This window comes from Panthera tigris, chromosome E1 (genome assembly GCF_018350195.1).
Source record: "Panthera tigris isolate Pti1 chromosome E1, P.tigris_Pti1_mat1.1, whole genome shotgun sequence".
Classification (NCBI taxonomy): Eukaryota; Metazoa; Chordata; class Mammalia; order Carnivora; family Felidae; genus Panthera; species Panthera tigris.
The window spans coordinates 14,805,911-14,823,148 of record NC_056673.1 but is presented as its reverse complement, the minus strand read 5'-3'; the positions used below and the strand labels follow the sequence as shown (position 1 = coordinate 14,823,148).

General features: G+C 39.0%; 1 protein-coding gene across 3 annotated transcripts in view; it reads left to right on the top strand.

Annotated features, from left to right (window-relative positions):
• RPA1 (replication protein A1) overlaps positions 1 to 17,238 on the top strand; it is a 74,158-nt gene that overhangs the window by 19,788 nt on the left and 37,132 nt on the right. For 2 of the 3 annotated variants that reach the window (XM_007076121.3, XM_042966392.1), the window contains exon 5: positions 10,148 to 10,236. In XM_007076121.3, coding sequence (XP_007076183.1) covers positions 10,148 to 10,236 — 89 coding nt within the window. Of the gene's footprint in view, positions 1 to 1,712; positions 1,804 to 10,147; positions 10,237 to 17,238 lie in introns of those variants that run through there. The other variant, XM_042966393.1, reaches the window with a different exon arrangement.

Below are 17,238 nucleotides of genomic sequence, written 5' to 3'. Positions count from 1 at the left end.
TCTCTTATGCTTTGGCTCTCTCCCACTCTAACCTCTTTTTTTTTTTTTTTTCCCTTCCCCTCCCCCATGGGTTTCTGTTATGTTTCTCAGGATCCACACCATGTGGTATCTGTCTTTCTCTGTATGGCTTATTTCACTTACCATCACACTCTCCAGTTCCATCCACGTTGCTACAAAAGGCCATATTTCATTTTTTCTCATTGCCACGTAGTATTCCATTGTGTATATAAACCACAATTTCTTTATCCATTCATCAGTTGATGGACATTTAGGCTCTTTCCATAATTTGGCTATTGTTGAGAGTGCTGCTATAAACATTGGGGTACAAGTGCCCCTATGCATCAGTACTCCTGTATCCCTTGGATAAATTCCTAGCAGTGCTATTGCTGGGTCATAGGGTAGGTCTATTTTTAATTTTCTGAGGAACCTCCACACTGCTTTCCAGAGCGGCTGCACCAATTTGCATTCCCACCAACAGTGCAAGAGGGTTCCCGTTTCTCCACATCCTCTCCAGCATCTATAGTCTCCTGATTTGTTCATTTGGGTCACTCTGACTGGCGTGAGGTGATATCTGAGTGTGGTTTTGATTTGTATTTCCCTGATAAGGAGCGACGTTGAACATCTTTTCATGTGCCTGTTGGCCATCCGGATGTCTTCTTTAGAGAAGTGTCTATTCATGTTTTCTGCCCATTTCTTCACTGGGTTATTTGTTTTTCGGGTGTGGAGTTTGGTGAGCTCTTTATAGATTTTGGATACTAGCCCTTTGTCCGATATGTCATTTGCAAATATCTTTTCCCATTCCGTTGGTTGCCTTTTAGTTTTGTTGGTTGTTTCCTTTGCTGTGCAGAAGCTTTTTATCTTCATAAGGTCCCAGTAATTCACTTTTGCTTTTAATTCCCTTGCCTTTGGGGATGTGTCGAGTAAGAGATTGCTACGGCTGAGGTCAGAGAGGTCTTTTCCTGCTTTCTCCTCTAGGGTTTTGATGGTTTCCTGTCTCACATTCAGGTCCTTTATCCATTTTGAGTTTATTTTTGTGAATGGTGTGAGAAAGTGGTCTAGTTTCAACCTTCTGCATGTTGCTGTCCAGTTCTCCCAGCACCATTTGTTAAAGAGACTGTCTCTTTTCCATTGGATGTTCTTTCCAACTTTGTCAAAGATGAGTTGGCCATATGTTTGTGGGTCTATTTCTGGGGTTTCTATTCTATTCCATTGGTCTATGTGTCTGTTTTTGTGCCACAACTTCTGTTCTTAATCTTGGGTGTCTTTTATAAATAGTGTATACTTTTATTTATTTATTTTTTAATTTTTATTAAAAAATATTTTTTAAATGTTTAATTACTTATTTTGAGAGAGAGAGAGAGTATGCACAAGCAGGGGAGGGGCAGGGAGAAGGAGAGACAGAATCCCAAGCAGGCTCTGTGCCCTCAGCACAGAGCCTGATGTGGGGCTCGAATTCATGAACTGTGAGATCATGACTGCGCTGAGATCAAGAGTCGGACACTTAACCGACTGCACCACCCAGGTGCCCCAGCAGCATACAGTTTTAGAAATCATTTTTTTTTTAATTTTTTTTTAATGTTTTATTTATTTTTGAGACAGAGAGAGACAGAGCATGAACGGGGGAGGGTCAGAGAGAGAGGGAGACACAGAATCCGAAGCAGGCTCCAGGCTCTGAGCCGTCAGCCCAGAGCCTGACGCGGGGCTCGAACTCACGGACTGCGAGATCATGACCTGAGCCGAAGTTGGACGCTCAACCTACTGAGCCACCCAGGCGCCCCTAGAAATCATTTTGAGATTTAGTGGGTGAGTTTATTCTGCTTAACTTATTATTGATGTTTTCTAATTTTTGTGTTTTTACCATGTTTTTTGCTTTATTTTTTTCTTGCCTTGGATTGATTGGATTTTTCCTTAATCCTCTTTTTTGCCTCTGCTGGTTTGAGAGACATTCTATTTGTGCTGTGTTTTTGTTTGTTTGGTTTGTTTGTTTTTTGTGGGTACTCTCACATTTAAAAAAAATCCTGGGGGCACCTGGGTGGCTCAGTCAGTTGAGTGTCCGACTTCAGGTCATGATCTCATGGTTCATGTGTTCAAGCCCCGCGTCCGGCTCTGTGCTGACAGCCTCCTCGGAGCCTGGAGCCTGCTTTGGATTCTGTGTCTCCTTCTCTCTCTGCCCCTCCCCCGCTCACACTTTGTCTCTCAAAAATAAATGTAAAAAAAAAATTTTTTTTAATCCATATGTAAATTAACAGAAATTCTAAAATAGGTCAGTATTTTTACCATCCTCTCAAATAAAACAAAGGTCTCAAAATGATCTGTGTTTAGTGTTCAATTTTGTTTTTATTTCTTCTGATTAGCATTCTCTACACAGACAGCCGTTACTTATATTTGCCCATAGTTTGTTAGCTCCCATTTGTCTCCTTCATCACACTCCTTCCTTTTTAGTTCAGTTCTCATTTTCCTGAAGAATATCTTTGAGCAGCTCTTATGGAGAAAGTTTGTGAATGATAAAAATCTGTCATCTAAAAATGTCTGTTGCTGGACTCCTGGCTGGCTCACTCAGTAGAATGTGTGACTCTTGATCTCAGGGTTATGAGTTTGAACCCCACTTTGAGTGTAGGGATTACTTAAACAAAGAAATAAAATTTAAAAAATAAAAATGTCTGTTTCACTCTCGGTTTAACTAAGTATAGAATTCTAGGTTGACAGTTAACTTAGTTGCGGTTACTATTTTCATCCTGATAGAATTTTGTGTTCTTGTCCTGGTGCTTTGAAAAAAAAAATTTTTTTTTAATGTTTATATTTATTTTTGAGACAGAGAGAGACAGAGCATGAGCAGGGGAGGGGCAGAGAGAGAGGGAGACACAGAATCCGAAGCAGGCTCCAGGCTCTGAGCTATCATCTCAGAGCCTGACACGGGGCTCAAACCCATGAACCATGAGATCATGACCTGAGCCGAAGTCGAACGCTCAACTGACTGAGCCACCCAGGCGCCCCTTGTCCTGGTGCTTTGTAAAAAAGACTTTTGTCATACGTACATTATAAAATTCACATAAATAAAAATAACTGTAATCCCACTGCCTAGAAGTAACTATTAGTAACATTTTGTTGTAATCCTTCCAGAATTTTTCTGTAAACATGAGTACTTATAAATTTGTATTTTCCTTAAAAAAAACTTCATAATATAGTTTTATAAAATTCTTTTTTAAGTTTATGGTTGTTGTTTTACATGTTCCTAGATAAACCTCTATGTCATATATTACTTAGCATGTCATTGTATAAGTTAACTTTAATTTAGTTAACATTTAATATTACACAGTATTTCACTATTTAAAGTTTTTCACCAGTGTTCCTTAGAATATGTTTGTAGCTCTTTGTGTATTCAGATTTTTAGAGAAGATGATCATTTTAATAAAAACAACACACAGAATCACCAATTCAAGCAATGCAAAACAAGGTACAAAGAAGGGGAAAAAATGGTCTAAAATTGATACAACCTAGAAATAACCATATTATGATTTAATGAGCATCATTCCAAAAATCTCACCATGCATATTTATCAATAATTGGTGAATCGGTGGAAATCATCTTGGTAGTGGAATGACAATATAAACACTGTTACTGCTCTCTTCCTTCCTGTATAATTGGGTCCAAAGCCATTAGGTGGGGTCAAGCAAGGTAGGTGTTTACAGGGGAGGGGTGGTGGTGGTGGTGGTCTGGAACCAGGTATTAGCCCAAACAAAGTGAGGAGGGGGTCTTTGTGGGCTGGACAGGGTGCTGGAGCCCCAGCAGGTAAGGAGAACACACACGAGGGGAGAATGGCTGCGGCCCAGGATGGGTTGTTGGAGCCTGAGTAGGGTGAGGCAAGAATCTGTGTGGCCGTTGGATCCTGAGCAAGGGATGAAGCCATCTGGGAGTGTGGGGGTCAGGTGACAGCAGCATGTTGTTGGAGACTGGGTGGGATAAGGAGGGAGGCCAAGCAGAATAAGGAGGGGGTCTGCAAGAAGTGGTGATAGCCCAGCATGAGTGTCAGAACCAATGGGGAGAGGAGGGTGCTTGTTTGTAATGGGATGGTGGTGATCTTAGAACTAGGTATGGAATTTGAGCATCGGGAGGAGGATGTCCGTGGGTGCAGCAGTGGCAGGTGGTGACGTATGAGGGGAATTGATTTAATAAATATGTTGAGGGCAGTGAGAGCTAGCCAAGGGAGAAATCTGTGATTCTGGATTGGAACTGGAGGTTTCAGAGTGAACTCAACGTTTTTGATAGGTAGATGTAGATACAGATATAGATAATTAGTTTGGGGTTTTAAAGTTCTATTTTATTGGGTCGCCTGGGTGGCTCAGTTGGTTAAGCATCCAACTTTGGCTCAGGGCATGATCTCACAGTCTGTGAGTTTGAGCCCCGCTTTGGGCTCTGTGCTGACAGCTCAGAGCCTGGAGCCTGCTTCAGATTCTGTTCTCCCTTTCTCTCTGCTCCTCCCCCACTCATACTCTATCTGTCTCTCAAAAATAAAATAAAAACAGGGGCACCTGGGTGGCTCGGTCGGTTAAACGGCCGACTTCGGCTCAGGTCATGATCTCGCGGTCCGTGAGTTCGAGCCCCGCGTCGGGCTCTGTGCTGACAGCTCGGAGCCCGGAGCCTGTTTCCGATTCTGTGTCTCCCTCTCTCTCTCTGACCCTCCCCCATTCATGCTCTGTCTCTCTCTGTCTCAAAAATAAATAAACTTAGAAAAAAAAAAACAACCCTCAAGGGGTAGGTGTTAAAAAAATAAATAAATAAATAAATAAATAAAAACATAAAAAAAATTGATAAAAAATAAAGTTCTATTTTATTTTATTTTTATTTTATTGTTATTCAATTTATTTAAACTAAAAACAAAAACAGTTCTCCCATTTCTCCCACCCCCTTCCCCTTGCCTCTAACAACCACCAATCAGTTTGTTCTTTGTATCTATGAGCTTATTTATTTCCACATATGAGAGATCATATGGTAATTGCCTTTCTTTGTCTGACTTAGCATAATGCCTTGGAAGCCCATCCATGTTTTCACAAATGGCAAGATCCCCCTTTTCTTTAAATGGCTGAATAATAGAGAGAGAGAGAGAGAGTGTGTGTGTGTGTGTGTGTGTGTGTACCACAGTTTGTTTATGCATTCATCTATTCGTGGACACTTAGGTTGTTTCCATATCTTGGCTATTATAAATAGTGCTGCAGTGAACATGGGGGTGTAGTTACCTTTTCAAGTTACTACTTTTGTTTTCTTTGGATAAATGCCCGTAAGTGGAATTGCTGGATCATATGGTAGTTCTAGTTTTAATTTTTTGAGGAGCTTCCATACCGTTTTCCATAGTGGCTGCACCAATTTACATTTTCACCAACAGCTGTACGAGGGTTCCCTTTTCTCCATATTCTCGCCAACACTTGTTATTTCTAGTCTTTTTGATAATTGCCATTCCGACAGATATGAATGAGGTGATGTCTTATTGTGGTTTTGATTTATATTTCCCTGATTCATGAAGTAGAGTATCTTTTCCTGTACCTCTTGTCTAGGTATGTCTTCTTTTGAAAACTGTCTCTTCACATCTGGTTGGTGTAGGAGTATACATATATTGTGCAGTGTGTGTGTGTGTGTGTGTGTGTGTGTGTGTGTGTGTCTGTCTGTCTGTCTGTCTTGCCTAGGTCTGTCTACCAAGAAAGCTTTGGAGCAGCGACAGCGCAATAGCTGTGAGCCCACTTAGCACATCTTGGTTTCTGAATGCCAAAAAGAACCAAGGCTCCTTGGAGGATGGCTTGTTATGGGCTTGGAAATTATAAGTCGAGCCTGGACTATCTTAATGTGTCAGTTGGTAAGGAAGTGCTCAAAGGGAGAGGGGACCCTGTCAAAAGGCTGGCAGAAATCTTACACTTGCCAATCTAAGATAATTTATAAACCACAATAAAAATGCAAACAGATTACAACCTGTTGAATAAAATAGGAGTTCGTAAGTCTGTACTGAATAAATGAATACATGGGGGGAAGATAAAGGTTCTTCTTAACATAGAATGCCATCTAATAAATGTAGAAGGAATGATGGAATAGAAATTTGCCATTTGGTAATCATCACAATATTAGTTCATGCAGGAAACATCAATGGGTGCTTTGACTGCTCTAACAAATTAACACAAACTTAGTGGTTGAAAACAACAGAAATTATTTCCCCTGGAGGTTGGAAGTTGAAATCAGTTTCACTGGGCTGAGATCCTGGTGTTGACAGGGGCATGCTCCCTCTGGAAGCTGTCTGGAAGAATCCATTCTTTCCCTCTTCCAGCTTCTGGTGGTTGTTAGAATTCCTTGGCTTTTTGGTGCATCAGCCCAGTCTCTGCCTCCATGGTCACATTGCCTTCTGTCTGTTTCAGATCTGCCTCCCTCTTAAAGGATACATGTCATTCCTTTTAGGGCTCATCTGAGGATTCAGGAATAATCTTGCCATTTCAGTCATTAACTTCATCACATTTGCAAAGTCCTTTGTTGTCCCGCTCACAGGTTTTAGGGGTTAGGACGTGGATATCTTTTGGTGTGGGGGATTCAGTCTACCGCAGATGCTGAAACAAGTGGTGAAAGTTTGCAGAGTGACAAGTTTTTTTATGGGGTTAAAGTACTTCCCCACAACATAATTACTAATTGTAAATGGAACAGAGGTAACTTCATAGTGGAGGAACCTGGCAGACAGTACCTTATTCCAGTGATTAAGGTTAACATTACCAGTAATGGGACAAATAGAAATCGTGTATTACCTGATAAGATGCAATGAGAATAACACAGCATCACTAATAGTATATTTTTGCGAAAGATACATAATCTATATCTAATCATGAAGAAACCTCAGGTAAATTAAGGGATATTCTACAAAATAAGGGACCTCTGATTTTCAAATCTCAAGCATGAAAGTAAAAAAATTGTGTACACTGAAAGACTGTTCCAGATTGAAGGAGTCTTAAGAGATTTGATAATTAAATATAACAAGTGATCCTGGTCTGGATTATTAAGGACATCGTTTAGACAGTTGATAAAACTTAAAGAGGTTCTGTGGATTATGGAAAAATTCTTTCATTATGTTTCAAGTTCAGTGACTTAACCAGGCTATGTCTTTTTTTTTTAATGTTTATTTTTGAAAGAGCAGAAACAGAGCATGAGTGGGGAGGGTCAGAGAGAGGGAGATACAGAACTTGAAGCAGGCTGCAGGCTCCAAGCTGTCAGCACAGAGCCTGATGTGGGACTGGAACTCAAAAACTGTGAGATGACCCGAGCTGAAGTAGGATGCTTAACCTCTTAACTGACTGAGCCATCCATGTGCCCTTTAACCAGGCTGTGTCTTAATGTCCATTGTTCTTCCTTTTTTTTTTTCTGGTCCATGGTATGCCCTTTCAGTCTGCAGATTTATTTCTTTTCAATTAAATCTTTCTGTGTGTTATTCCTTAATGCTGTTTTCTATTTCATTTGGTTCTAGTTTTTATTTACATTGTGGATAACTGTCTTCCCTTTGTGTCTTCAGTTTGTTTTAGTTTATTTTCTAATGCATATGTTGGATTAAGTCAAGATTTTCCAACATACAAGTAGTTCAGTTTTTAGCTTTCTCCTTGCTGTCTCTTGGTGTTTATAATCTTTAAGTGTTAGATGTATAATGGTATTACTTTTGTTCTGTTTTTGTCTTAAGTTCCTTTTTCTTCTCAATCTCTCATCTCATCTTTTGAGTTTTATTTTATTGAATAGTCTTATTTTCCAAATCTCTCTTGGGAAGTATTATTCCCTTTCTTGGCTTATGCTTTCTTCTAGATTGGATTCTCTAACTGTCTCTGCCTTTTTTGTTCCTCGTATTTTTATACGTTTTTGCATGTTGCATTGTTGCCATGTCATTTCTTCTTATCTTTTTCATGCTTAATGTGGATGGTTCTGTCAGACTTCATATTTGCTCCGACATAGTTTAAGCTGGATACATCTCTTTGCCAACCTTCCCACTTGGGATCTATTATCTTCCACTCCAGGCTACCTTTGAGTGCTTGAGTGGTGCTTTTTATCCACTTTTCTGTCCTCTGGGGTATGGTTATGGGAGAAGATGGAGTGCTGTGCTGGGGTTATGTGCAACAACTTAGGCTTGGTTCTCTACCATCAGGGATAGAGTTTCAGTCCCACGGGCTTTGCTTCATTCTACCATCTCAGGATGGTGGCATGTCTTGTACTCTTTCCTGCCTCTGTTGACAATCTGTGTCCATACATCCCAGCTTATTTACCCCTTATTTTTTGATGGACATTTAGCTTTATTCCAAACTGGGCTTTAGCAATCATCCTTGCAAGTTTATCTTTATGTGTTCGTGCTATTACTTCTGAAGAGCAGATTGCTTGAGTTAGTGTTGTGGGGGTCAAACATGTCTCTTAACAGAAAATATACCAATTAATACACCCAGTAACTTTGTGTAAGAGTGCTTCTGAATAAACAAATCCAAGGAAACAAATTAGTGGTTCTGCACGGGTGGGGAAATGGAGTGGTGTGTGAATGATATCTCAAAAACCTGTTACGAAAGAAAGAAAGAAAGAAAGAAAGAAAGAAAGAAAGAAAGAAAGAAAGAAAGAAAGAAAGAAAGAAAGAAAGATCCCCTTAACCTTGTCAACATATTGGATACTACTAATTTTTTTTAAATGTTTATTTTTGAAAGAGAGACACAGTGCGAGTGGGGGAGGGACAGAGAGACAGACAGAGACAGAATCCAAAGCAGGCTCCAGGCTCTGAGCTGTCAGCACAGAGCCTGACGTGGGGCCCAAATTCACAAGCTGTGAGATCATGACCTGAGCCCAAGTCAGATACTTAACCAACTGAGCCACCCAGGTGCCTGTATGCTACTAATTTTTAAAAATAATTATTAATTATCATTACTTTAATTTACATTTCCATATTCTTGAGCTCAAATGTCTTTTCAGGTACTTGTTTATTCTTTGTAGTTCTTTTCTGAATAGCTTTTTATATATGTACTTTGTGCATGTTTTTGTTTTGTGGGAGATCTTTGTAAACCAGGGATATCAACTATTTTTTAGCTGTTTCAAATATTTTATCCCACTTTATCATAACTTGCTTATGGTGTCTTGTGATACAGCATTTAAAACTATTTTTAATTTTTCTAATTTTTAAAAATTTTAGAGCAGGGAAGGGGCAGAGGGAGAGGGAGAGAGAGAATCTCAAGCAGTCTCCACGCCTGGCACAAAGCCTTACACGAGGCTTGAACTCGTGAACCATGGGATCATGACCTGAGCTGAAATCAAGAGTGGGACACTTAACCAGCTGAGCCACCCAGGTGCCCCAGTAAATAAACTTTACAAAAAAAAAAAGAAATGGTATTTGAGATGAGAGCAAAAAATGAGTACTAGCTGACGGCAGAATGAGAGAAGGTCATCACAGTCAGTGAGCAGCATATACAAAGGCTTTGTGGCAGGAGAGAGGGTGGCAAGTGAAAACATGGCATATACCAGGAATTGAAAGCAAACAGAACTGCTGGAGAGCAGTGTTTCTGGGAAGCGGTATGAGATGAACTAGAAAGAGATTAGCAAGACCAGATCCCACAGAGCCTGTAGGGCGTGTGAAAGGTTTTAGTTTTGGGCTAAGGTTCTTGGGAAGTTTTTGAAAGGTTTTAATTAGAGTTAAAGATAGGTAAAAGAACTATAAATTCTTAGATCATAATTACATTAAAAAATAGCTACAGTTGTAATGGTTTTCGCTGGGAAAAGGTAATTGTTTAGATGGGTATATGTTTCTGAAAACAGATCATCTGTTGTTGTGCCATACATTATTGTGTTTAATCTAAATTCTGATTGTGTCATTTACTCCTTGATGGTATGGTTTGTGGTAAGGGCACTGCATTTTAATTAAAGGACTAGATGGAAAATGAAAATCCTGCAATCATAAAAAGCCTTGATAATGATACAGTGAAAGATTAAGGGAAATATTTACATAGGAATTGATATCATATATTTCTCACGTTATTCAGTAATGAAAACCTGTTGACAAACGGAAATAGTTTTATCAAAATGATTATTGGGGGAGAGCTTTTTAAGTAGCTTGTCATTTGAAGGGTTCTGAATTGATTTTTTCTAACTTGTTTCTATTTCTTTGCGTTTGTAGGAGAGTAATTATTTTGATGGAGTTAGACATTTTGAAATCAGCTGAAGCAGTTGGATTAAAGATTGGCAATCCCGTGCCCTATAATGAAGGTAAAAGGCTTTTTTATAGGTTGTAGCACTTGATAGAATACCTCTTTATAGATCCAGAATTCTACCTTTTGGTTTCAGTTTGATTTGTTAGTCTTACTAAAAACTCATGATTTGGAGGTTTAGGAACCAGGTTATTCTTTCAGGTTTTTTAGTACGGAAGAAATGATGGTAGGACTCCAAAAGGAAAACTCTCTCTGTTTTTCTCAACACACAACTTCCTTCATACTTCTGGCTTGTCTGTTACCAAAAGTGTGGGGTTTGTCTCACACTAAGCAATTCTCTAATTCTCTGTGGACGAGAGCCGGTTGTCCTACAGTTCCAGTTGAGTTCTGATACTACCTATCCAAAGTTAGCTTCAGATTCCATAGATAAAGACAGAGTCCTGCAAGGCTGCCTCCGCACCCCTCCACCACCGCCAAACCCCAGTTCAGATGCCAGTCAAAAGTCTAGGTAGTTCCCTCTGCTTCTGACCAACTGGCTGTAATTGAAGGTTCCCACAATCCCCTCCTCAGGTTCCATTAGATTAATGAGCTAGAGTGGTTCATAGAACTCAGAGAACAGCCAGATGGGAGAGGTGCATTGGACAAGGTGTGTGGGAGGGGTACAGAGCTTCCGTACTCTCTCGGGGTGCACTGTCCTCCCCGTGCCTCCATGTGTTCACCAACAGAAGTGCCCCAAACCCCATCCTTTTGGGTTTTCATGGAGGCCTCCATAGACATGTTGGATTACATCATTGGTTGTTGGGTGATTGGTTCCACCTCCAACCTCTCTCCTTTCCCCAGAGGTGGGGAGTGGGTGCTAAAAGTTCCAACTCTCATCACATGGTTGGTTCCCCTGGCAACCATCCCCATTGTTAGGAGCTTTACAGAAGTCACTGTGTTGATACTTAGTGTGGTTGAAATGGGCTTTTTATAAATAAGATACCCTTAATTCCTCTTATTACTTAGGAAGTTGTAAGGGTTTTGAGAGCTCTGTGCCAGGAACCATGAATGAAGGTCAAAAAAATATTTCTTATGTATCACAATATCACAAGCTTGCATTAGGAAAAGAGGGAAAATGAAAGAATAGAAAAAAGTCCCACTTACAATAGATTAAAAATAACAAATACATTGAAGTGTTAATGAGAAATGTGCTTTCTTTTTTTTTTTTAATTTTTAAAAAAGTGTTTTATTTAGTTTTGAGAGAGAGACAAACAGGAAGAGTTGGGGGGTGGGCAGAGAGAAGGAGACACATTCTGAAGCAGGCTCCAGGCCCCAAGCTGTCAGCACAGAGCCCTGTGTGGGGCTCAAACTCAACAAACCATGAGATCATGACCTGAACTGCAGACGAAAGCTCAACCGACTGAGCCACCCAGGTGCCCTGACAGATGTACTTTCTTAAGATCATTCTTATGCACATTTTTGGTTTTATTTTATTTTTGTTTTTAAAAAATGTAAAGCAGGGGCACCTGGCTGTCGGTAGAACAATCAACTCTTGATCTCGAGGTTGTGAGTTTGAGCCCTACGTTGGGTGTAGACGTTATTAAAAATAAAATCTTCAGGGGTACCTGGGTGGCTCAGTCGGTTAAGTGCCTGCCTTCAGCTCAGGTCATGATCTCACAGTTCATGAGTTCAACCCCCACATTGGCCTCCACTGTCAGTGAAGAGCTCGCTCTAGGTCCTCTGTCCCCCTATCCCTCTCTCTGCCCCTGCCCTGCTCATGCACTGTCACTCTCTCGCTCACTCTCTCAAAAAAAAAAGTAAAAAATAAAATCTTTAAAAATAAATAAAAAATGTAAAGCGTGTAATCGGTACTCTTTTGATAGCTCACCACACCCAGTAGTTTTTAAAATAATTTCTGTGTTTATTGCCAGGCCATGAATAAACTCCCTGAAGGTGCAGACCATATTTTGTTCTTTGTTGTGTCCCTCATGCCTAACTTTTATTTTTCTTTATTTTTCATTTTTATTAAATAAAATGCAAAACAGTGGCCACCCACCTTTTTGCACCTCTGTGATCAGAGGCAACTTTCAGAGCACAGATCCCCAGTATTTGGAGGACAGGGTCCTTTTTGCCTACCTCGTTTCTCCAAAACTGTGTGCACAATGCTTTAGGAAAATGTGCACAGGGGCTCCTGGGTGGCTCAGTCAGTTAAGCATCCGACTTTGGCTCAGGTCATGATCTCACGGTTTGTGAATTCAAACCCTGCATTGGGCTCTGTGCTGACAGCTCAGAGCCTGGAGCCTGCTTCGGATTCTGTGTCTCCTTTTCTCTCTGCCCTTCTGCTCATGCTCTGTCTCCCTCTCAAAAATAAATAAACATGGGGGAGAAAAAAAGGAAAAGGTGCACAGCTAGCTGCCTGCCATTTAGCTGAGGGCCCAGAGGTAGGTAGCTGTTACTGTGCTAAAAGCTGAAATTGACTGTAATTTGCCATCCAGATCTTCTCCTGGAAGTTGCAAGCCTTCAGGAGACTCCCAAATTCCAAAATAGTTGTATCAGACAGATTCCGCCAGTGCAATTATAGTTTAGGTTAAGAGATAGATTCCTGGTACTTCCTAAACAGTGATTATCTGTTGATAATGAGTTTTATTTTCTTGTGAAAATATATAGAAAAGCACAGTGAAATCAGAATGATTTAATTACTTTAAACGAGAGACAATGATAATTCTAGAAAAAGACAAAGAATTGTAAATCACTGACCCTGTTAAAGGAAATGGCTCATCTGTCCCTCTACCAAGTCTAATAAAAAAATAAAATTAAAAATAATTAGTTAAATAAAAAGGGGTGCCTGGCTGGCTCAGTCGGTAGAGCATGTGACTCTTGATTTCAGGATCATGAGTTTGAGCCCTATGCAGGGCATAGAACCTACTTTAGGAAAAAAAAAAAAAAAAAGTAAAGCCTCACTGTTCACCAAAATAAATTTCCAGATTTGTTTTAAAAATTAGAAAATAAGGGTGCCTGGGTGGCTCAGTTGGTTAAGCGTCTCGCAGTTTATGACTTCAAGCCTCGCATCAGGCTCTGTGCTGACAACTCAGAGCCTACAGCCTGCTTTGCATTCTGTGTCTCCCTGTCTCTCTGCCCCTCCCCTCCTCACACTCTGTCTCTGTCTCTCTCTCTCTCTCTCTCAAAAATAAACATTTAAAAAAGAAAATGAAACCATCAAAAATAATAAAGAGGATGGGGCTGAATACGGATTGGGATAATTCACAATGAATACATGATTACATTGAAATAAGATTTCATATGGTAAAAGTAGGAAGGTATGTAAACTTAAACTAGGATAAAATACTTATGGAAGATAAGACTGATAGAGGCACCTGGCTGGCTCAGTCAGTAGAGTATGTGATTCTTGATCTCAGGATCATGAATTTGAGCCTCACATTGGAGGTAGAGTTTACTTAAAAACAAAACAAAACAAAAAACAAATAGCCAATACGTAACAAAAAATATTTAGCCTTACTGGTTGTTTTTGTCTTGTTCCTGGTCTTAGGGAGATAGCATTGTCTTTTTCCATTAAGTATTATGTTAGCTGTAGGTTTTCATATATATATATATTTTTTTATCATTATGAAGATGTTTACTTTTAATTCCTAGTTTGCTGAGGGTTTTTATCAGGAATAGGATGGTGAATATTTTGTCCAGTGTATTTTTCGGTGTCTATTGATGATTGTATGGTTTTTCTTTTTTATTGGTTAATATGGTGAGTTACATTCAATGATTTTTGAATGCTAAACCAATTTGTGGTTTCCGGGATATGTTATGTCATCATGATCTATTAATAACTTTTTATATATTGTTGGATCTCATTTTCTGAATTTGCTTGATTTAACAAACCAACTTGATTTTGTGTAGAATTTTTACATCTATATTATGAGGGACATTTGTCTATTATTTTCTTGTGATACCTTTTGTCTAATTTTGTTGTCATAGTAATCCTGGCCTTACAGAATGAATTAGAAAGTGTTCCCTCTTAAATTTTCTACAGTAGTTCATGTGGAATTATTACTTTTTACTTAAATGTTCGGTAGAGTTTACCAGTGAAGCCATCTGGGACTGATATATTTTTTAGAAAGGTTTTTAAACTACAAATGCAATTTCTTTAACAGATACATACAGGGTTATCCAGATAATCTATTCCCTTTTGAGTGAGCTGTAGTAGATTGTGTTTTAAGGAATTTGACCATGTCATTTAAGTTGTTGGGTTTATTGGCCTCTATAAAAGTAAATAGTCTTGGGGTACCTGACTGGCTCAGTCAGTAGAGCATGTGACTCTTGATCTCGGGGTTATAAATTCGAGACCCACTTTGGGTGTAGAGATTACTTAAAAATAAAGTCTTTTAAATAAATAAATAACGGTAAGTAGCCTAAAAACCCCAATTAAGTGGCAGAAATTATCAGATTGAATCAAATAAATGTAGTATTAGCCTTTTGGTGTCTGTGAAAGGCTGTAGTGATGTCATTTCTCTCATACTTGATATTCATAATTTGTATTCTTTTTTTTCCCCATGATCAGTCTGGCTAGATGATTTATCAATTTTGTTAATCTTTCCAAAGAACCACCTTTTGGTTTCATTGATTTTTTTCCTCTTTCTATATTTTCTATATTACTTTGATTTAAAAAACATTTTTTTTTTTAAGTTCATTTATTTATTTTTGAGAGAGCACAAGCTGGGGAGGGGCAGAGAGAGAGGGAGAATCCTAAGCAGGCTGCACGCTGTCAGATGACCTGGGGCTCCATTTCATGAAACTGTGAGATCATGACCTGAGCTGAAGTCAAGATTCAGTGCTTAATGGTCTGAGCCACCCAGGTGCCCCTATGCATTGATCTTTAATGTTTCCTTTCCTCTGTTTATTTTGGGCTTAATATGTTCTTTCTCACCATTTCTTTACATGAATGCTGGCTCATTGATTATGACCTTTCTTCTTTTCTGAAATTAGAGGCATTTGGTGTTACGAATTTACCCCTAAGCACTGCTTTAACAATGTCAAACACATTCTGGTGTTACAAGTTTTATTCCATTCAGAGTACTTTCTGGGGTGCCTGGGTGGCTCAGTCAGTTAGGCATCCTACTCTTGATTTTGGCTTAGGTCGTGGTCTCACCTTTCGTGAGATTGAACCCCAGGTCGGGCTCTGCTGACAGCACAGAGCCTGCTTGGGATTTTCTCTCTGTGCTTCCCCTGCATGGATGCACACGCACGCTCTCTCTCAAAATAAATAAACTTGAAAAAAAAGTCAAATGGTTTTGTGTACACTTTAAAACAAAACCAAGTAAATAACATTTCCCTGCCTTATTTTTCTTTGGCCTCTAACTCCTGTCCAAAGGCAGTCTTTTCAAATTTTAAGCTATTTCTTCCATATTTTTCCCCATATTTATTTCCATATTTTTAAATAACATTTATGCTGTTCTTTCTTGATTTTTCAGTGTAGACATTTGTTTACTGACTTCACACTATGGTGAAGTCAGTAACATATAGTTACTGTATTAACATACAGTGTTCTATTATTTTCAGGCGTACAATATAGTGATTTCAGGTGTAAAATATAGTGTACAATTCTATACATTACCCAGTGCTCATCATGATAAGTGTGCTCTTAATCCCCACCTCTTTTATCTATCTTCCCACCCACCACCCTCTGGTAACCATCAGTTTGTTCTCTATAGTTAAGAGTCTGTTTTCTGGGTTGTCCCTTTTTTTCTTGATTTGTTTTGTTTCTTAAATTCCACATATGAGTGAGATGATATTTGTCTTTCTCTGACACACTTATTTTACTTAGCCTTGTACTCTCCAGCTCAATCCATGGTGTTGCAAATGGCAAGATTTTATTTTATTTTTTTATGGCTGAATAATGCCACCTTTTCTTTATCCCTTCATCTATCAATGGACACTTGGACTGTTTCCATAATTTGGCTTTTGTAAATAATGCTGCAATAGGCATAAGGGTGCATATATCTTTTCGAATTAATGTTTTCATATTCTTTGGGTAAATGTCCAGTAGTGGAAATACAGGATCATATGGGAGTTTTATTCTGTTTTTTTTTTTTGAATTTTTAAGTTTTATTTTCTACGTGTTAACATGCTTATTAATGAACTTTATTTTTTTAGATTTTTTTTAGATTTATTTATTTTTTAGAGAGCGAGAGAGAGAGAGAGAGAGAGAGAGAGAGAATTCCAAGCAGGCTCCATGCTGTTGGTACAGAACTGGACACAGGGCTTGACCCCACAAACTGTGAGATCATGACCTGAGCCAAAATCAATAGTCAGATGCTTAACCAACTGAGCCCCTCAGGCGCCCCAGATGCAGACTTTAATCTGATAAAGTCTGCCCCTAATCAGACTGTTGATTATTTCCATTTGTAATTGGTTAAATCAGAGAAAAAAAATTAATTAATTTTTAATATATGCCATCAAAAATAAATATTCACTTAATGTGATCGTATCTGTTTTATGATATCAAAACATTTTTTCCTCCCCAAGTAAAGATTCTAAGTAAATATGAGATTTATTCTAATGAAAAAAAGTTATGCCTTATCAGCTGTGGAGCTTACAAAACAATACAGGGGATTGCTACCGGCACACTTACTGTAAGAGGAAAGTATGTCCAATGAAAAGGAAATTTAAAATATGACATTAAACTTGTATAAAAATTTTAGCAACGCCTTTACTTCATTTACTTTTAACTTTTCCGGAAATACCAGAAAAGAAATTGGACAGTTTATAATGAAACTTAGAAAAATTTCTTTTTCCATAAAGCAGACTTACTCATCGTCTTTCCCTGTGGCTCCTTCTTCCAGTCCTCCTCCACTGTGCTAAAGAGCTATTGAGTTCTTCCAGATTTTTGATTAGACAGGTGGTTTCCAAGCCGACTGGGCTTTCTAGGTACATAGTTCCTGCACGGGGTTTTCCAGTCACTTGTCCAGCTTTGAAAATATCTCGGCCCGTTCATGTTCCACATGCTTTGTTCATGGGATGGGTAGAGCTTTGAGAAGCACAGTATCCCCCAGTGTGCACTGCTGAAGAGCAT